Source organism: Crocodylus siamensis, chromosome 1, assembly GCF_052110815.1.
Source record: "Crocodylus siamensis isolate JL-2025a chromosome 1, ASM5211081v1, whole genome shotgun sequence".
In the NCBI taxonomy this organism is placed as follows: Eukaryota; Metazoa; Chordata; order Crocodylia; family Crocodylidae; genus Crocodylus; species Crocodylus siamensis.
The window spans coordinates 180,323,109-180,340,797 of NC_143395.1; the positions used below are offsets into that span (position 1 = coordinate 180,323,109).

At 42.0% G+C, this 17,689-nt stretch overlaps 1 protein-coding gene across 5 annotated transcripts in view; it reads right to left on the reverse strand.

Moving 5' to 3' along the window:
* PUS10 (pseudouridine synthase 10) overlaps positions 1 to 17,689 on the reverse strand; it is a 58,306-nt gene that overhangs the window by 24,425 nt on the left and 16,192 nt on the right. For all 5 annotated transcript variants that reach the window (XM_090050117.1, XM_090050138.1, XM_090050098.1 and 2 more), the window contains 3 exons: positions 16,565 to 16,651; positions 4,918 to 4,952; positions 703 to 814 (listed from right to left, as the gene is read on the reverse strand). In XM_090050117.1, the coding sequence (XP_089906243.1) occupies positions 703 to 814; positions 4,918 to 4,952; positions 16,565 to 16,651 (234 nt within the window). The remainder of the gene's footprint in view (positions 1 to 702; positions 815 to 4,917; positions 4,953 to 16,564; positions 16,652 to 17,689) is intronic.

Below are 17,689 nucleotides of genomic sequence, written 5' to 3' on the forward strand. Positions count from 1 at the left end.
TGTGAGGAGAAGCTGTGTAGAAACTACAGATTATTTGGTTTTCCTGAAACCAAATTCCCACCACAGTATTCCCACCTGTGATACTCATATACTCAACTTGATGTTATTACTGTGTTCATCTATATGGACAAAGCATGATAATTTGTAAATGTTGCATCCGATTGGTTCACTTCAGGGAATATTCTTGGGATCAGTGACTATAATCTTATTGATTCTGGGAGAAATAGAGGATATATGGAGCTCCTGCTGTCCGTTTAGCAAAACCACAGCTGAAATACTGTCTGCAGATCAAACAGCTGGTTTGATCATATTAACAACGCTCATGCTCCAAACAAAATTTAATGTGTTGACACCTCAAATCACTTCTTTCTCCACCCAAAAACTGGAACCCTTGGCATGCTGGAAAATGGGGATTCCTTCCCAAGACAGACTAATAGCTGCTGTACAGAGAGCCCCATAAACAGAACAGCGGGAAGGGCGGCACCCAGCCAGCTTTTGGAGTATAATAGCCAATATACCCAACAAGCTTTGCCTACAGGAGTTATATGTGAACCTATAGTACTTAGATTTGGTTAACCCCAAGCACCTTTTTCCTAGTGAAGATAAGACCAGTGAGACTTCTCCATCTCTAACCAGACTCCATCCACATTAGGGGCAGACGTTACACAAACCAAGGAAAACAATACTACTGGATTACTCCACCTTTCCATCAGCAGGAACACCCAGCTCCTCAGAGAACAGGGGATGAATAATCCATTTGTATGCTTCTTTCAGCTGAACAATGTCATCTTTTGCCAGTGAAAGTCCCTGTTTTCTGAATCACAAACAAACAAAATAACCTGCATAGGAATCAATTAGAAACAACTGGACTTATAACACTTCAGGTTAAGCACAAATAACCAATCACTAGCAAAAAACCTGGGTATAAAAAGGACAAAACCATTAAGCATACCAAAGAAAGTGTGAAGGACACAGGAATGCAGTGTAATTTATGAATACTGTTGCAAAAGATGTTTATATTGGGTTAAGTTAACAGAGGTGTTAGGGGAAATAGGAAGGCAAAACAATGCCCCAGACAAAAAGCTTCTGAGTAAGCACTTCAAGGTGCATAAGATATACTGCTCAATCTATTAACTTAAGATCCTACTTTCCTGAGCTTAACCAAGGTAAACCGCTTATTTCGTCCTAATTTGACAATGCTTCTTTCACCAAAACCAGGACTATCTCCTGTCCAGAGGGCAGAATAAGTGTGAAGGGGATGTTCAGGAGAACAGACTCTCATATCAACAGGCCCATGCTGATGAACTGAAGATGTTGCCCTTTCTCACGCTGCAGCCCTTCCCCATGGCCCCATCTCACTAGGGAGAAGGCCCTAGGTAGGTTGGGGACACGTTTGTAGACATTGTGCTCTAAAGTTTTCCCCTTTGGCAGCAGAATGAGGTTTGAACTCAAGATCCATTGCTCTAAAATTCTCTCTTTACCCTTATTCTTCCAGCTAATCTAACGTCACAATTCACCAATGATCTAAAGCACCACATTAATTTAACCTAGGGCCTAATCTAAGAATGGGAGAATCCTATGGCTCTACCTAAGGGAACGCATGCGGACAGACAAAGGTGCAGCTAATCCCCCAATGGAGACACATGGCATCTACTTAAACTGAGTTATTGCAGTATGGGTGGTACCCCAAATACTGAAGGGCAGGAGAAGTATCAAATCTGCTGATGACACTAAGATGTGGGGCAGATGTGGGCATGCTAGAAGGAAGGAATAGGCTACAATCGGACCTAGACAGGTTACAGGGGTGGGCGGATGAGAATAGGATGGGATTCAACACTGACAAGTGCAAGGTGATGCACCTGGGGAGGAAGAACCAGCACCATACCTACAGGCTGGGGAACTCCCTTCTCATCAGTGCAGAGGCAGAAAAGGATCTTGGAGTCGTCACTGACTCCAAGATGAACATGGGCCGGCAGTGTGGGGATGCAGTCAGGAAGGCCATCCGCACCTTGTCATGCATCCAACAGATGCATCTCAAGCAGGTCCAAGGAGGTGATACTCCCCCCTATGCGGCACTAATCAGGCCGCAGCTGGAGTACTGCATCCAGTTCTGGGCACCGCACTTCTAGAGGGATGTGGACAACATGGAGAGGGTCCAGAGGAGGGCCACTCGCATGATCAGGGAGGAGCAGGGCAGGCCCTATGAGGAGAGGCTACGGGACCTGAACCTGTTCAGCCTCCACAAGAGAAGGCTGAGGGGGAACTACAAACTACAAACTGTGGACTGTTACAAACCAGTCAGAGGGGACCAGCAGGAATTGGGTTCCCCTGAGCACTCCCAGAAGTGACAAGAAATAACAGTCACAAGCTGACAGAGGGTAGATTTAGGTTAGATATCAGGAGGCGCTACTTCAGTGTCAGGGCAGCCAGGATCTGGAACCAACTTCCAAGAGAAGTGGTGCTGGCTCCTACCCTGGGGTCTTTAAGACAAGGCTAGACAAACACCTTGCCGTGGTCGTTTGACCCCAGTACTCTTTCCTGCCATGGCAGGGGGTCAGACTTGATGATCTGCTCAGGTCCCTTCCGACCCTACTAACTATGAAACTATATCTAACTAGTGCTGACAAAGCATTTTTAAATGCAGTAAACTCTTTCCAGTGCACTTACTTGGAAGCACGAGTCAAAAACTGCTTCCCCACCCCTATAAGTGACACTTTAAATAACAAGTCCACCATCAGCCATTGGCCATATTGCTAAGGACTGATGTATTTCATAGGAGCTCATTGTGAGACTGTCTACAGCTGATTTAATAATAAATTTGCTCTCATAAGTAGTAATAATCACACTGCTTTTTTGTTGGAATCAAATAAATTTCTTTCCTTAAATTAGGAAAAGAATTGGTTTACTACCTCTAACTCTACGTTCTCATACTATTAATATCTCGCATGGTTCTTGTGATTGAGGTGACCTCCATCAAAAGTCAGTCCAACAACTTCACCACACTTTGAGGCAAACTGTTCACCACCAGAGAAGCCCACGCAGGATACAAGAATCTCTATAACAACCCCTTTGTAACAACTGAGCAAGGAAGGGAATAGGCTGGAGTGAGCAGAAGGTTTGGCTTTTGGAGCCTCCTAATTGTGTGGAACCTTGCTGGGGAACAGGGACATGTACCAGGGTCCTAAACCACTACCATTGGCTTCTAGCCCTCTATGGCTTTCTCCTACTCCCATACTCTACTAACCCAAACAAACAGACCTCTGGGCAGATTCTTCTTTTGTTTCTGGAAGGCAAACTATGTTCCCAGTTTTCTGAAATACTCCTTAGTAGTCTGGAACAACGAGATGGTCCTTTGAGGGCTGCACTTTCCCCTTATATGCAGAGTACCACTTCAAATCATTAACATAAACAAAACTTTTCCAGAATACCTCCCCAATCAGTGCATTAACACCTTTCCATCTACATATTATCAAATCTTACATTGCTATCCATATAGTCTGTGCTCACTTAACAATAGCTTTCCTGGAAAATGGAAGCTGGAGAAAGCACAGTATTAAGTTTATTCACAATTACTATGATTGTTATCAGATTTCAAGGCTTCATTCAGAGTTGTACCATATTTCAATTATTTACTGAAGGCACATTATATAGCCACTATTACAAACTGTTCATAGCCCTATACACTAAATCACCGAGTTGTCGATTATTTAAAATGGTCTCTCTCACAAAGCCTAAATTTATAAATCAGTTGTATCCAAGTTCACAAGCAATTTTGCTTCTTTTAACTTTGTATATGTTAATTATATTATTTCACCCTAAGAAGAAGCCTCCAATGAATCAAATACTTGTGAAAGGTAAATTTGTAAGTTTAGACAATTCTACAGAAACACACAATTTGAAGACAATATGTTGACATAAAGCACTCAAAAGCCACATACTAAATATGACAGTAACCAAGGACGTTTCTGGATTAATCATGAATAATTGTTTCCCTTCAAATTGGGAGTGCAAAAACTTCAATATTTCAGGTGCCTAGGAAAGGATTCAGAGATTTCTTAAAGTACATGAAACCCATAAACTAAATGACCATGGGTACCCTGCACTCCAAATTCAGAAGCACTGCCTTGGAGATGCTGCAATGTCAGTGACACGCTAAATGAGAAAACCTGTTTTAGTGCAAAAAGCTAGGTTGTGAACAAGTCAAAGCTACAATTAGTAGCAGGATTGATACGAAATTTATACAGGCAACTACTTGCCAGTCCTGTGCCAAGGTGGATGGATACTGAAAAGGGTTTGTTAGGAAGGTGACAAAAGCATATGAAACGCAGGTTAAAATATACCCCATCCTAATTCCAAGTCACCTTGTTTACTGGGTCTGATAACTTACTCCAAGTTTATTTTTACTTTAAAGGCAAGAGGAATCACTGAATCAGAAAATCAGGGTTGGAAGGGACCTAAGGAGGTCGTCTGGTCCAAACCGCTGCTCAAAGCAGGGCCATCCCCAACTAGCCCCAGTCAAGGCTTTGTCTAGCTGGGGTCTTGAAAAACCTCCAAGGATGGAGATTCCATTACCTCTTCCAGTGTTTTACTTCCTTCCTAGTGAGAAAGTTTTTCCTAATAGCTAACCTAAACTTCCCTTGCTGCAACTTGGGATTATTGCTCCTTGGTGCAATCAGCTTGGTATCTCAAGAACAGTCCCAGAGAGATTGCTTAGTAGGGACACTTTTTCCTTTTCAAAGCACCTGAGTATGAAAGTGATTCATTGGACTTGGACAAAAATAATTTAGTCATAAATTTCTCTTAATAGCAGTGCATCAATATCTCATTGCCTTGGCTGCTTTCTGCACCAGAAAAAATCTTCTCTCTCATGATCTGTAATAGAAATAGTATACGAAGTTCCCTATAAAAATTACTCACCCCATTTCCTGTTTTACCAGTAACCAGGCAGCATGCTACAGGCCATCAGCCACACCCAGGAAGGAGAGAGAGAAAAAATGCAAGTGAAATCAAGGGCTTGGTAACATTCAAATTATCTGACAGCACTGTTGGTACAAGCCTATGCTGACAATCTTGCCAGTATTGTTCTGAAGGAAAAACTAATATTCACAAGGCACAGGAAACAAATGGAACTGTTTCCAAGATAACTAACCATCTTCATTCATTCTACTTGACAAATGAAGGTAAAAATCTCATCTTATTACTTTTGTTTTGTGTTTTTACTTTACCCATTTCTTAAAAAGCATCCCCTCTCTTTGTAAAGAGAAGCCCTTGCTCTCAGTGTGTGGTCCCAAAACACAACGAATGAGAATTCTCATCTCCCCACAGACACATTCAGAAGCTGAGGTACGGTTTTGGAGGGTTTTTTTTAGTTGGATCACTTTTTCACTGTGGCTACTGGAAATCCATGAGGGGAATTTTAATAAATTGTGCTGAGCTTTTATAAAGTTCTCAACTTGCAGAGATTTCTCAAATGTTTCAATAAATATTTTCTTCAAAAAAGAAACCACACTACCATTTTCAGCAAAGAAATGCATGATTTTATGGCAGCGGAGCAGACATCTTCAACCATTATATCTTAAATCACAGTGATACTCTATACCAATGGTGCTTGACTTCCAGTCCGTGGGCCAGATCCGGTCTGCAGAGCCGTGTTATTTGGCAGCAGGAAAGCGGTGTTAATTAATGCTGGCTCCGTTCTGCTGACGCCAAATTTCCAAATTGATGAGCTAAATGTCATAGGGCATGGAACCAGGGTGTGATTAGCATGCAGGGCCCAGTCCAGCACGCAGGGACGCAACCACCTGCTAGACTGGCCTCACGTGCCAGATTGAGCCTACAGACCAGATCCTGCATTAGGACGGACCCCACACCAGTAGTCCAGCCAAAAGGTTAGGCACCACTCCTCTATCCCAATTAATTGTGTAGAATACTGCAAAGCATCCCAAGACAATCTGGCAAGTGGAAAACTGACAAAAAGCAAAATCTAACCAGCTGAAAGAACTAGTAGTCGAGGAAGAAATGGGAGAAAAATACACAACCTTTCCAAAGTGTATCTACGATTTTCTTGCTTCCCTAATACTGTGCTATCCCCTATCATTTGTTTTTATGGATTTTACTGTGAACCAGTTAGCGTAAATTGTCTGCAAGGCCTATCCTTCCATCCTCATCTAAACCCAACCTGAAAATAGGCTTCTCATCCAACAGGTTCTATACAGAAGTCTACTTTTAATCTTTACCATTTTAGATCCATCCAATAAGATTACATTGTGTGCACCACAGTGTACATGTCTCAAACTGATTTTGCACATTCTTCCTGTCATCCCACCCCTCCCTTCTACTTTTGTCACTTACCTGCTGTTACCCATGACATTTCGATAATACCTCTGTGAAAGACTTAGCACCCCTCACCGTGTTCTGAACTAGCAAAATGCAGGACAAAAAACTGATCTTCTGATTTAAGACACTTCTATGGAGAATAAATTTAAACATAAAAGCATGAAGAATTTGTTTCAAGAGGTACCTTATTTGTGGCCATAATTTTGGCCATTTTTTCCCTTCTTATAATACCATCCCTGTCCCTCTTAACTTAGCTGTGCTCCTAAGTTTGTCTCTCCTACAATTTTTAAATATCCATTTTATGTTTTTAAATCAGAATACCCACTTTTGTAACTGGGCCACACCCTGAGCATCACTCTCTCTTATTCTACATTCCACTTAAAAAACAGGTTGAGAACTGTTTTATGGAAGGTATCAGACAAGTCTGAAATTAGGAATTGACTCAGCATGACCCTACGGACAGCCAAATTAGCAAAATCCCCAAAAGTTAAACTTTAGCAAGGTGACCAAGGGGGGCGGGTGGAGGGGGGATGTTGATGTTCCAATCAAGTGTAGATGAATAAAGAGGCAATGCTTTCAATTTTAAATAAATAAACAAGTATGTTTATGTGTTCCTGGGCCGTGATGCTCCTGGATAAATACCATGCACAAGAGCCTATACAAGAAAAATGGATTTAATTTCATTTGAATAGAGACCAATATAGATGGTTCTATGTCCTTGCACAGCACTTACCATTGATGGGGGCAGGAACTTGGGAGGAGGAAACAAAAATAGGAGTTGCTCACATCAATTTTTGGCTCATCTTAACCGAAAATTAGCCTTGCTTGCATGAATTTATGAATGTTTTTACCCCACCCTCTCAATCAGGGAAAAGTGAATGGGCTTCTCATTATGCCTGACATAAAATAAAGACAAGGGAGTTGACTGAAGAGAAAATAAACTACCATTATTTAGCAGTCTAAAAAAAATTTCTATCCAATAACAGGCTGAAAATGACATAAAAGAAACAAGGGAACCATTGAAAATACATCCCTTGGAAACATCAAGTTGGGAAGCCACAATTGCATAAGCTTTAATTCTTGTTACTGACAATGTTAATTAGACACATTTCTGGACCATCTAAATAAAAATGCAAACAACAATTAACATACAGAAAGTCAGATAAATATATCTAGAGATTTATTGATGGAACAAATCTAATTCTTCACACACAAATCATTTTAAAAAAATCAAATTCTGATAACTGTTAATGGATTGATGTTAGATTGACAACAGATCCCAAGTGGAGCTCTACTGGTGTCTGGTCTGGAACCAATGTTGTTTAACATTTTTATTCAATGACCCACGTGCCAGAATGTACAGAATACTACTCAAGCTTGCACACATCACTCTTAGGTTTACATCTACGCATATAAAATAAATCACACTTTTAGCCTGACACCAGCCCCTACCTCCTCTGTTAAATCACTTCCACTTTTAGCCGAATCCACAGGTAGGAGAAATGTGAGAACAGCTGAGGAATGGAAGGAGTGATGTTACTTAGAAGTAAGAGGTGCCTTTATAAACTATGCAGGGTTCACTAGCTACTGCTCCTCTCAGGATTACTGGTTGCCATCTATGGATCATAGATTCTGCTGTTACACCTCCTCCCACTGGGGTAGCAGAAGATTTTAGTAGTAGTGTATGACTAAAACAGACCACTTCATCTCATCTCTATGCTACTGATACTTCTGACCCATAGACACTCATGTTCCTCCTCTAGCCTCACATACATTGACAAGCTCACACAACATAACTCATCTGTTCCCTGGATAAGAGCGGGAGGAGATCATCTTTTCAGAGATGATCCCAAAGCCTCCCCTGGGGTTCTCCTGCCAAGAAAAATACAAACCATTCAAGTGTAAATCAACTGACTAAAAACAGAGTCAACATGAGCTCTCAGTACAAAAGGACAGCAAAAGATATAAAAGAATCAGCAGGACCACTTGACCACTTTCCATCCGTAAGAGAAGATGATCATCTACTAGTGACATTAGTGCAGTTTGTTTCCAATATTCATGCCAAAACCCAACTGGGGGAAAAATAAGCAGCAAAGAACCCAAGGCTTCCCAAGAAGAATAAAGCTGCTTGTACCACCTTAAACTTCCAAAGGCACACCACCCCTTAACTTCAGTACAAGCTAATTATTCTTAGAGATGCACACTTTTTAATCACTTTCTGTGAACTACTGGACCACAATAATCCTTCAGTGCAGTAAACCTTAGAGCTTCCATTTGCACCCAGTCAAGTGAATCTTGTTACTGTGCAGCAAGTAATCTGTCATTTCACTGTTGGATTGATCCAAAAGTCCACCGAAGTTAACTGGAATCTTTTCACTGAATTCACTGGGCTTTTGTATTAGAAGAAATGGTTGTTTCTTGTATTAGAAGAAATGGCTGAGATTCCAAAAAGGATCTCATGAAGACTGAGTGCAATTGATCAGCTTTTTAAAGGAAGTCAATTATTCAACCTCAAAGCTGTATTTTCAAACTCAAAGGTTTGAGCAAGCAAGGTGTCAAAAGAAGGGATAATATAGTGTCTACCTTTAATGAGAGAAAAAAGGAGGACCAGAGAAACATAGACTAGTCAGTTCAATTTCAATACTTGAGAAGTTACAAAGCAGGTAATAAAACACTGAATGTACAGATATGTGGTGAATAAAGGAGCAATCACTAGAATTCAACATGAATTTGTGAAGAATATATCATGTCTAATCAACTGGATCACCTTCCTTGAGAGGGTCACTTGTGTCCATAATATATGTCAATTTTAGTAAGTCCCACTTGCTAGTCTCATAAGACAGGAAAGCGTGGGTACATTAGCTGGATACATAATTGGTTGGATAACCAAAGTGAGTAACAGTTAAGGGATCAATGTTAGACTGGCAAGGGATCCCAAATGGGGTTCCACTAGGGTCTGGTGTGCGATCAATGCTGTTAATGTTTTTTATTAAATGACCTAAATGCCAAAATGCAAAGTGTACTGTTTTAAAATTTAAAGGGATTTTAATAAATTGGAGAACTGGCCTCTAGGCAACAAAATGAATTTCAACAAAATATGCAAAGGCTGCTATGGGTAAAGAAAAAGTAAATACATTAAATAGAATGAGGATAAGTGGCTTGAAACTAGCTCTGCTGAAAAGGATCTGGGGGTGATGACAGATCACAAACTAAACATAAGTTAACAGTTCGATGCTGTCACAAAGACAACAAATGCAATTTTGGGCTATGTCGATAGAAGATATAAAGTCAAAATACCCTTCCTTCCTTTTTCTCACCAACAAACACTGTGTGGCTGATTAAGTTTAAACAGCTCTGTCAGTCTTGCAGTACATACTGGTATCAATACAAACACTGAAGAGCCAATCTTATGATGCTTTCGTCTGTAAAACTGCCACTAAACTTGATAATATTGCTGGGGATGAGAAAGTCAGTTCCTAAGCAGTTTAATTCCCTTTGTTCTCCTTGAGACTTATATCTTGGAATCATTATATTTTGTTTGGCTTTAAAGGGTTAAACTAACAACCCTAAATCCAGCTAAACCAACAAACCAAGTCCAACTAACCACTCCTAAGAAAAACCTGAAAGCCTTCTGTCAGTTGAATATTTGATAAAGAACGCATCAAGGATCTCTCTCTCTCAGTGATGTAAGCAATAATTTCATTAGTAGCTATTACATGAACTAAATAATCTAGTAAATCTCTTACATCTCCTATTACATCCTCCTGTTCCATCTAAAAGAATAAACGTAAAGCTCATCTTGCCATGAAAGAGATGTTTAAACTAGAGCTAGAAATATTGGACAGGAGGAGAAGAGGGAATAAGAATTCATAAAACTTTGTTAGACACGCGATATACTAACCAATGCACCCACTATATCATTATTAGAGAAGAAAAATGTAGTTGTACTGATGGAATATTGTTTACTCGAACTCACTATGCCTGATTCATTATACTGTACATGTAGAGTACATGATTAAGACTGCCTTGCAAGATACATGAAGTATATCTTAATCTTGTTTGCATAATAACTCAGGTTAAATCATAAATAAAAAGTCTTCAATTGAAATGCCCAGAAAACATATTTGAACCGGAGACTATGTTGACTACAGAACACAGTTCTAGACTGCAGCACTTGTCAGTACCAGATTTAGACATACTTGCTTGCGCATATTCCTCGACTTAAACAGCGTGTAGCTGTATTCTGTATTTATATTGTATAATTATAACTATCCCCAAAACAGAAAAAAGAAAACTATGCCTAGTTTCTAAGAAACTTTCCCCAGAGAGTTAATTATATTAAATGAGACCATGAGTCAAATTTCATCTCCCACTTCCTTGTCATTTCAAAAGTGAAAAAGAAAAATTAGCGTTGCACAGAATTAGCAGATACCGATTTCACCATTGGTGGCCTGGTCTGTCCCATTCTTCCCCTTCTAAAGGGTGGGAGCCACTAGAGTGATGGGTGTGTCTAGTGGTCTAAGCAGAGGGGTGAGAGTCAACATTTCCTGAATGCTAATTATGGCTCAGACTTCCTCTCTAAACTTGGTTAAATTCTTTACATTGATATATTAGTTCACTCACTCTTTCTTTCTCCCCTCACATCCCTCCATTTTAGGAATATTGTGGACACAAGTCATGTTTGCAAGCAGTTAGAAAAAGGCTCATTATGGAACTCAGACCCGCAAGGAAGTGTCTGGGAGTAAACACATTTCTGGAGTCCATCAACAGAGTCACTGCATTGATTTTAAGCTGCAGGTTATTATTTTACTGCTGTGTGAGGAATCATGAAAGCCATATTTAAAGTACTCAGTACAGTCCCAGGAAACTTATTAGAAAAGAGATGAGGAGGGGGAATTCCATGAGGTACAAAGATCTGTAGGGAGTAATGATTGCAGATACTACTAGGCTATTTGCATGAGTGTCCAGTACTCAGATGACAATTTAACTCAAGGAGGACCAAACAGAAAAGTAATTTTAGTAGACTTCTTTATGTAAGAAACAGTTAATAGTCTCCTTTACCAAGACCATGACTTATCCCACACACAAAGGGATTCTACATCAATAGTTCCCAACCTTGTTAGACTCAAAGCAACCCTCAGAAAATGCTAGATCTTCATTTCATCTAGAACAGGGCTGTCCAACTGGCAGCCTGCTAGGAATTAACATGCAGCCCCTGGGCTCCAACCAAGCTGCTGCTGCCCTTATCACTCAAGCAGCAGCAGGGGTCTCAGGGCTTCCTCTCCCTCCTGTGGTTTCTGCTGCATGCCCCCATCCCAGGGGCTGGGGTGGGACAGCCTACACCCCAAAGCACCTGTACAGAAACGGCAATGGGGACCCCATGGATAGGCAGACAAAAGTCAGGCAGGCGCTGTGCCTAGGGCTGGGGGGGCAAGGTGAGCATCCACCTGCCCACATGTGCAGTGCAGCTGGGGGGAGCACCTGCATACACACCTGGCATGCAGCCTAGGGGGCAGGCCTGTGGCCCCTGCAGCATGCAGCCACCAGGGGTGCAGCCCCCAGCTGCTCAGAAGTTGGACAGCCCTCACCTTACACGTTATTTAAAGGCTGTACCTGAAACCTTTTTTAATAGTAGTCAACTTTTCCACTTTAACAGGATGAAACTTGTGTCACACGAATGGTCGATGAAAAGGAGGCCAGCTTTGAGGTGACTTTCTACCCTCAAACTGCATATGTTCTTCTGCAATACAGTATGAAAGAATTAAGAGAAAGTTAACAAAAGATGTATCTGTACATCACAATTTTTTCAACTATGGATAACTTACCTAATGTCCTCCAGAATAAGGGATGTTAATGACATATAAATAAATAAAACTTGTTCAAATACAAAACATTTAATAGAACTGTGACTTGCACAGTAATATTAAAATATTCAGAAGAAAGATATTGGTTGCTGAATTCTTAATTTTCCTAGTCATTCTTTCCAAGTCATATTTACAGACTGAAAGACATATAACACTAACTGTGCACCTGGGGACTTGAAAGAACTCAGCAAAAGGAAACCATGCAAGTACAACTATGTTCCTTTTCCATTTGTGGTCAATATTGTTTCTGTATTTTAGCAACAGTAACTCTACTTGCTCCCCCTAAAGTAAAAGTGCAACCAATTCAGATTTGCAATGCAATAATGCCCTCTACTGAGTCATTCTGGAAAGACAGTATTTCCTTGCACTCATATTTGGACTGTGAAGCCACAAAAGCAGACTTGAGATGATACGACAAACTCAAACTATGGTAGCATAAGAGTGTTGTTGTAGCCGTGGTGGTCCAGAAATTATGTCAAACAAGGGTTTCTCGAGTGGTATCTTTTATTGGACCAACTGAGGGAGAATGTCTTGTATTCAAAAGTTTATTTAACTCTATCCCAACTACATAGCTGGTCTAATAAAAGATATCAGCCAAAGAAATCCTTTACAGGTGCACCGATACATTAGTCCGATATTGGATCAGTACCAATATAAAAAAACCTGGCTGTATCAGGTATCAGTTCAATGGGGCCAATAATTTAGCCGATAAGTGCCCATGCTGTGTGCAGCCGCAGCACAGCACTCAGGCAGTGAGCAGCACAGCTAGCAGTGTGGAGAGCGGCCTCCAGTTGGTAAGTCCATTGTGGTGGAAGGGGAGCAGGAGGGAAGGTGCATGGGGGGGCAGATTAATGCCTCCTGCAGTGAGGGATGGGGATGGGACAGCTCCAAGCCCAGCCCCCTCCCAAGAAGAGTCCCACACAACCCCGGTTGCAGCTCACCCCGCACAGATCTGGGGGGCATGTGCCTCCCCTGCCCCCCCACGCCATCCCGGGGTACAAGCAACAGCAGGAGCAGCATCCCCCCACCATGAGCCGTGGCTCTGTCCCCCCCCACAGCAGCACCTGCCCCCTCTCTCACTGTGGGGGGCGTTGATTTGCCCCTCCCATGCCCCTTCCTCCACACCAGATTTACCAGCTGGAGACATATATGTATTGGAAATCAGATTGGTATCGGCCAATATGCCCAGTTAAATATCAGCTATTAGTATCGGCCCCAAAAATCTGTATAGGTGCACTCCTAAAATCCTTGTTTGTCACAAATGTGAACGATAGCAGCAAAGTCCTGTCTCCCTGAAAAATATTTCTGGTGGATGATGGAAGTATATTAAGAACCTGATGACACACGTTACAATTAGGGCTCTAGCCACAATTCAACCCATTTCTTTGGGCCTCATGATACTACAACAATTATCAGACTGAAAGAAGGACACAGAAGTAGGGAGAGGAAGAAGGTAGACTGAAACAAGGATGGGAAATGGGAGGCAGTGTGTGGGGACAGATCGCAAGAAAGCATGAGAGAGTGCAAGAGCTGAATCAGTGGAAGGTGCTAAGTATACCCAACTCTGAAAATTCAGTCCCCTTATTTGAGGGTCTAAATATAGTCTTAAGAGGCCCAGTGCAGGCATTCAATCTTTGGAAATCTTAGCTAACATGCAGACATCTAAGGGCACTGGCACCTGAACTAGTTGCTGGGAAGTAAAAGAGGGCAAGGCATTACAGCACATTGTCAACCCCCTAGTAATGAACTGCCACTGTGCTACAAATCAAATGGAAGCCACCCCATAGCAGTTTAGCCCTCTTTCACTGAGGAACATGGTATTATACGTTAGCTGTCACTTTTTGTGGAGTAAGACTATGCACATGGGAACTTACCAGGGAACTGCTGTCCTCCTTTGCCTTCCAGTAACCGTTTCACATCCTATGCCCCTTGTAGCTGCCAGACCTCGAATAGCCCCTCTTGGGCAGCCTTCGCTCTGGTGGCAGATGTCAAGCGCCTTACGGACTTGTGTCGTGGACCGAGTAGATGTCTCCCCCTTGAGTCGCCTCCCCCGTTCTCGCCTGCCACGACTCATTGTTCCCCAGTAGGCAGGATTAGTTGTCAAGTGTACTTGGTGGCCCGTGGTTCGCCCGGAGGTCATTCACGGGGCTCCACCACCTCTACACCCTGGCCTTACACCTCCTTCAGCGCGTTGTCTGGCTGTTGGCCTCGTCCCCTCTGTTGGGATAGCGCCTCCTGATTTGGCGTCTAGGTGCCCGTGGCCTATAGCCACGTTTGCCCGTGTGGGCCTACCCCTCGGCCCTCCTTGCCTCCACCCCTTCTTTTGGGGAAACAAAAAAAGTAAACCTTTCGAGGCTTCTCCTCAGCCCCGTCCCTCAGGGATACCTGTACTCTCCCCGACACCCCTTCGCGTGGAGTAACTAAATAAATGCAGTAACAAAACACAGAATAATAAGCCACTTCCTGACGTGGCAGCTCCCTGCCCCCTTACTATCCTTCCCTGGACTCTAGCTGGAGGGGGCTGCTTTACTCCTGACCCATCACCTCCAGTATTCACTCCCGCCTGCCTGTCAACCCGGATGGGATCGGCGGCGATACCTGCCTCGATTGTAAACCCCCCAGGGCTCTCCCGGGGTCTTCTCCCCCAGCGTGGCTTCCTCCTTGCCTCTATCATCCCGACACTCCCACCTGGGGTCAGCTCTAGCTCTGCCTCTGGCCGGCATGTTTGTCACTCCCTTGCTGTCCCGTGCGGGCTCCAGTCAGGTTGCTCTGCCTTGCACTGCCAGCGTCCGCCCCTGCTTGCCAGACTCCGAGGGTCCCACAGAGAGGATCCCTTCCGCTCCCTGCGGTGGCTGCAGCTCCTCTCCCATGCTGCCCACCTCCTCCGTGGCATCGGCCACCATTTTTATTCTCGCCGGCCAGTGTCTGAAGCTGACGTCATCAGCCGGCCGTAATTGAATAAAGAAGTGGCTGACGAGCTGTGCGGGCTCTTCATTCTGCCCCTTTTGTGCTGTGTCTTGTGCTGCTGGTAAGTATCCTCCATTACTTCTGCCCCTGGGACACCCGTAAAGAACCTACTGGATGTGTACACAAATCCCCACATTCTCATCTGCCTTGTAACGTAACTGCTTCTGGATTATACTCATTCTTGGATGGTAACAGAACCGGGGGGAGTCACAAGAGAAAACCAGGCCAAAAAGAAAAGACATAATCAACTATTTTTTGTACTGACCTACCAGATACAGCAGCTGCTGAACAGAATAGACCAACTCAACTCAATGTGACTTGAAGACAAATCCTACAGTCCATGTGAACTGGAGAAGGATTTTAAGTAATCAGAAGGTAATTCTGTCACTACAATTTTCTTAAAACACCAAAGCTACCACCCCTAAAGGGATGGAAATAACAGAAGAAATTCCCAGCTGAAGTGTAAACAATCCTGTTCCCTCTTTCTCCCCTCACCTTTGACTGTAACATTTTTGTCTATCCATACCCTCAGTAAAATTGCCAAGGATCCCTTAGTGAGCAAAGTGTCTGGGACGTTATTTTTCCGCAAAATCTAAAAAGACATCCTCTTCATTCCACTATGCTTACTGAATAATTGTACTATATCTTATATAGAATTTATAAGTAGCCCTAAGCGTTTATGGGTTGCCATTCACAGACAGCAGATGGACACTATAACAACCAATACACCTAATAAAGTATGTTTTAGCTTACAGTATATTGCATATTCTGCTGATTCTCTTCTAAATTATTGGGCTTGGACGTGACCAAATAGTTCAAGATTGAGAAAAAAATTCCACTAAATGCAGTGCTTCATATCTGCATTCATCTAAATTTCCAACAACACCAACATTAGGTAACCAGGAAGACTATTAAAATAAAATATGGAGTTTTACATCATCTACAATGCTGTAGAGCTAGAAGGTTCATCTTCACATTCCTTCATTTGTATTCTGCACTACCAATTACCATCTATTTCAGGAAAGGTACCAGCTGTGCAGTTCCTTCCCCAAGACATAGAGCTGGTGTCTACACCAAAGGGAACTGTACACCAAGGTTTTAAAGAAACTCCTTTTAGGTTTCCATACTTAAAGAAGCTCCAATGTCCACTGAAAAAAAACAAGAAAGAAACCTGCACTCCCTCAGATCACTCCTGAGGAAGATCACATAGTAAAAAAACAAACAAAAAAACCCCATTCCCTACATTTTCCTTTTTTTAGCAAGTATTTAAAACAATGCTTTATTTTGAAGCAAAAGCAATTCAATTCATGCCTTCTGTGGTTTTCATGTTTCCCAAGCCACTTTATTCTTATATGCTTAAATTAAGATGATGAACAAAGGTGTCTGTAAACACTTACCTCCCTTACAGACAGCTGTGGTGGAAGGGACACAGAAAATACAAAGCTGGTAAACTCATACTCCGCGGAATTAACATTTTGGCACACCTGCAAAAGAGAGATTTTAACAGGACTCTACAGAAAAGGAGATGAGCAGATAATCTTTTAAGATATCCTTCAGTCTAGTGTAATCACTGTAAACCTTCTATAAAAGCACTTTTTGGTACACATTAAACATGTAAAATGACCATAAAACCACTAAACTCTATTCAGTTAATGAAAGCACCAATACAGGTTCCTTTAGAGACTAATTTACAAGCAGATTTTATTGTCATCACAATATATCCTCATTGCTCTGGCATTATAAAAGAAACCCAGCTCAGTATTTTATGTTGAAACAAATTGTTTAAAAAAAAGTCAGCAAAGGGAATAATCCCACAGTGACAGATGGATGAAACAAATGACCTACAGTCTTTTCCATTGCTCATTGAAGCAATTTCTACAATAATGCAAATGTAGAAGCCCCTAAGACAGGACAAAAAAAACCAAGTTACTACAGTAGCTTTTTGAAGAATGTGCCTGTGAATTAACAGAGATGGAATATTCTATTTTTTCTCAGGATTGTCATGTCTATGTTTTCTCAGGATTAGCGTATAATTCTTATAAGAAAAGAAGCATCTGAGCCCAGATTTCTATTGCTTTGAATATAAAATAACTAATTTTGTCCAAAATAAATAAAATAAAATAGCCCAGTGTTGCTCGTCAACAACCCAGCCTAAGAAATGACCCAAAAAGTAATTATTCCAGCTGCACCTCTTCTTCTCCCATACTCTCCCTACCTCTCCCCCCCAAAAAGTTCCTGTTCCTAGCCCTTCAAATTAATTATTGCTGCATCCAAGGAAACAGAAGTTCTGACTCTGTTCCCACAAATCACAAGCCAAAAATTAATACATTTCAGACATGTTTTCCTGTTCTTCTGGTGCTGGGGCCATGGGGTTCCCATTTTCATGCTTTTTTCCCTGCAGCTAAAAGGTGTCACTATTTTTTTTCCTTTGTAATAACAGTTGAAATGCTCAGGTTTTACATGACTTCAGAATTTAAAGCAAGATGCAGAAAGCTTTCAATAATTATCCTGTTTCGCAAAAC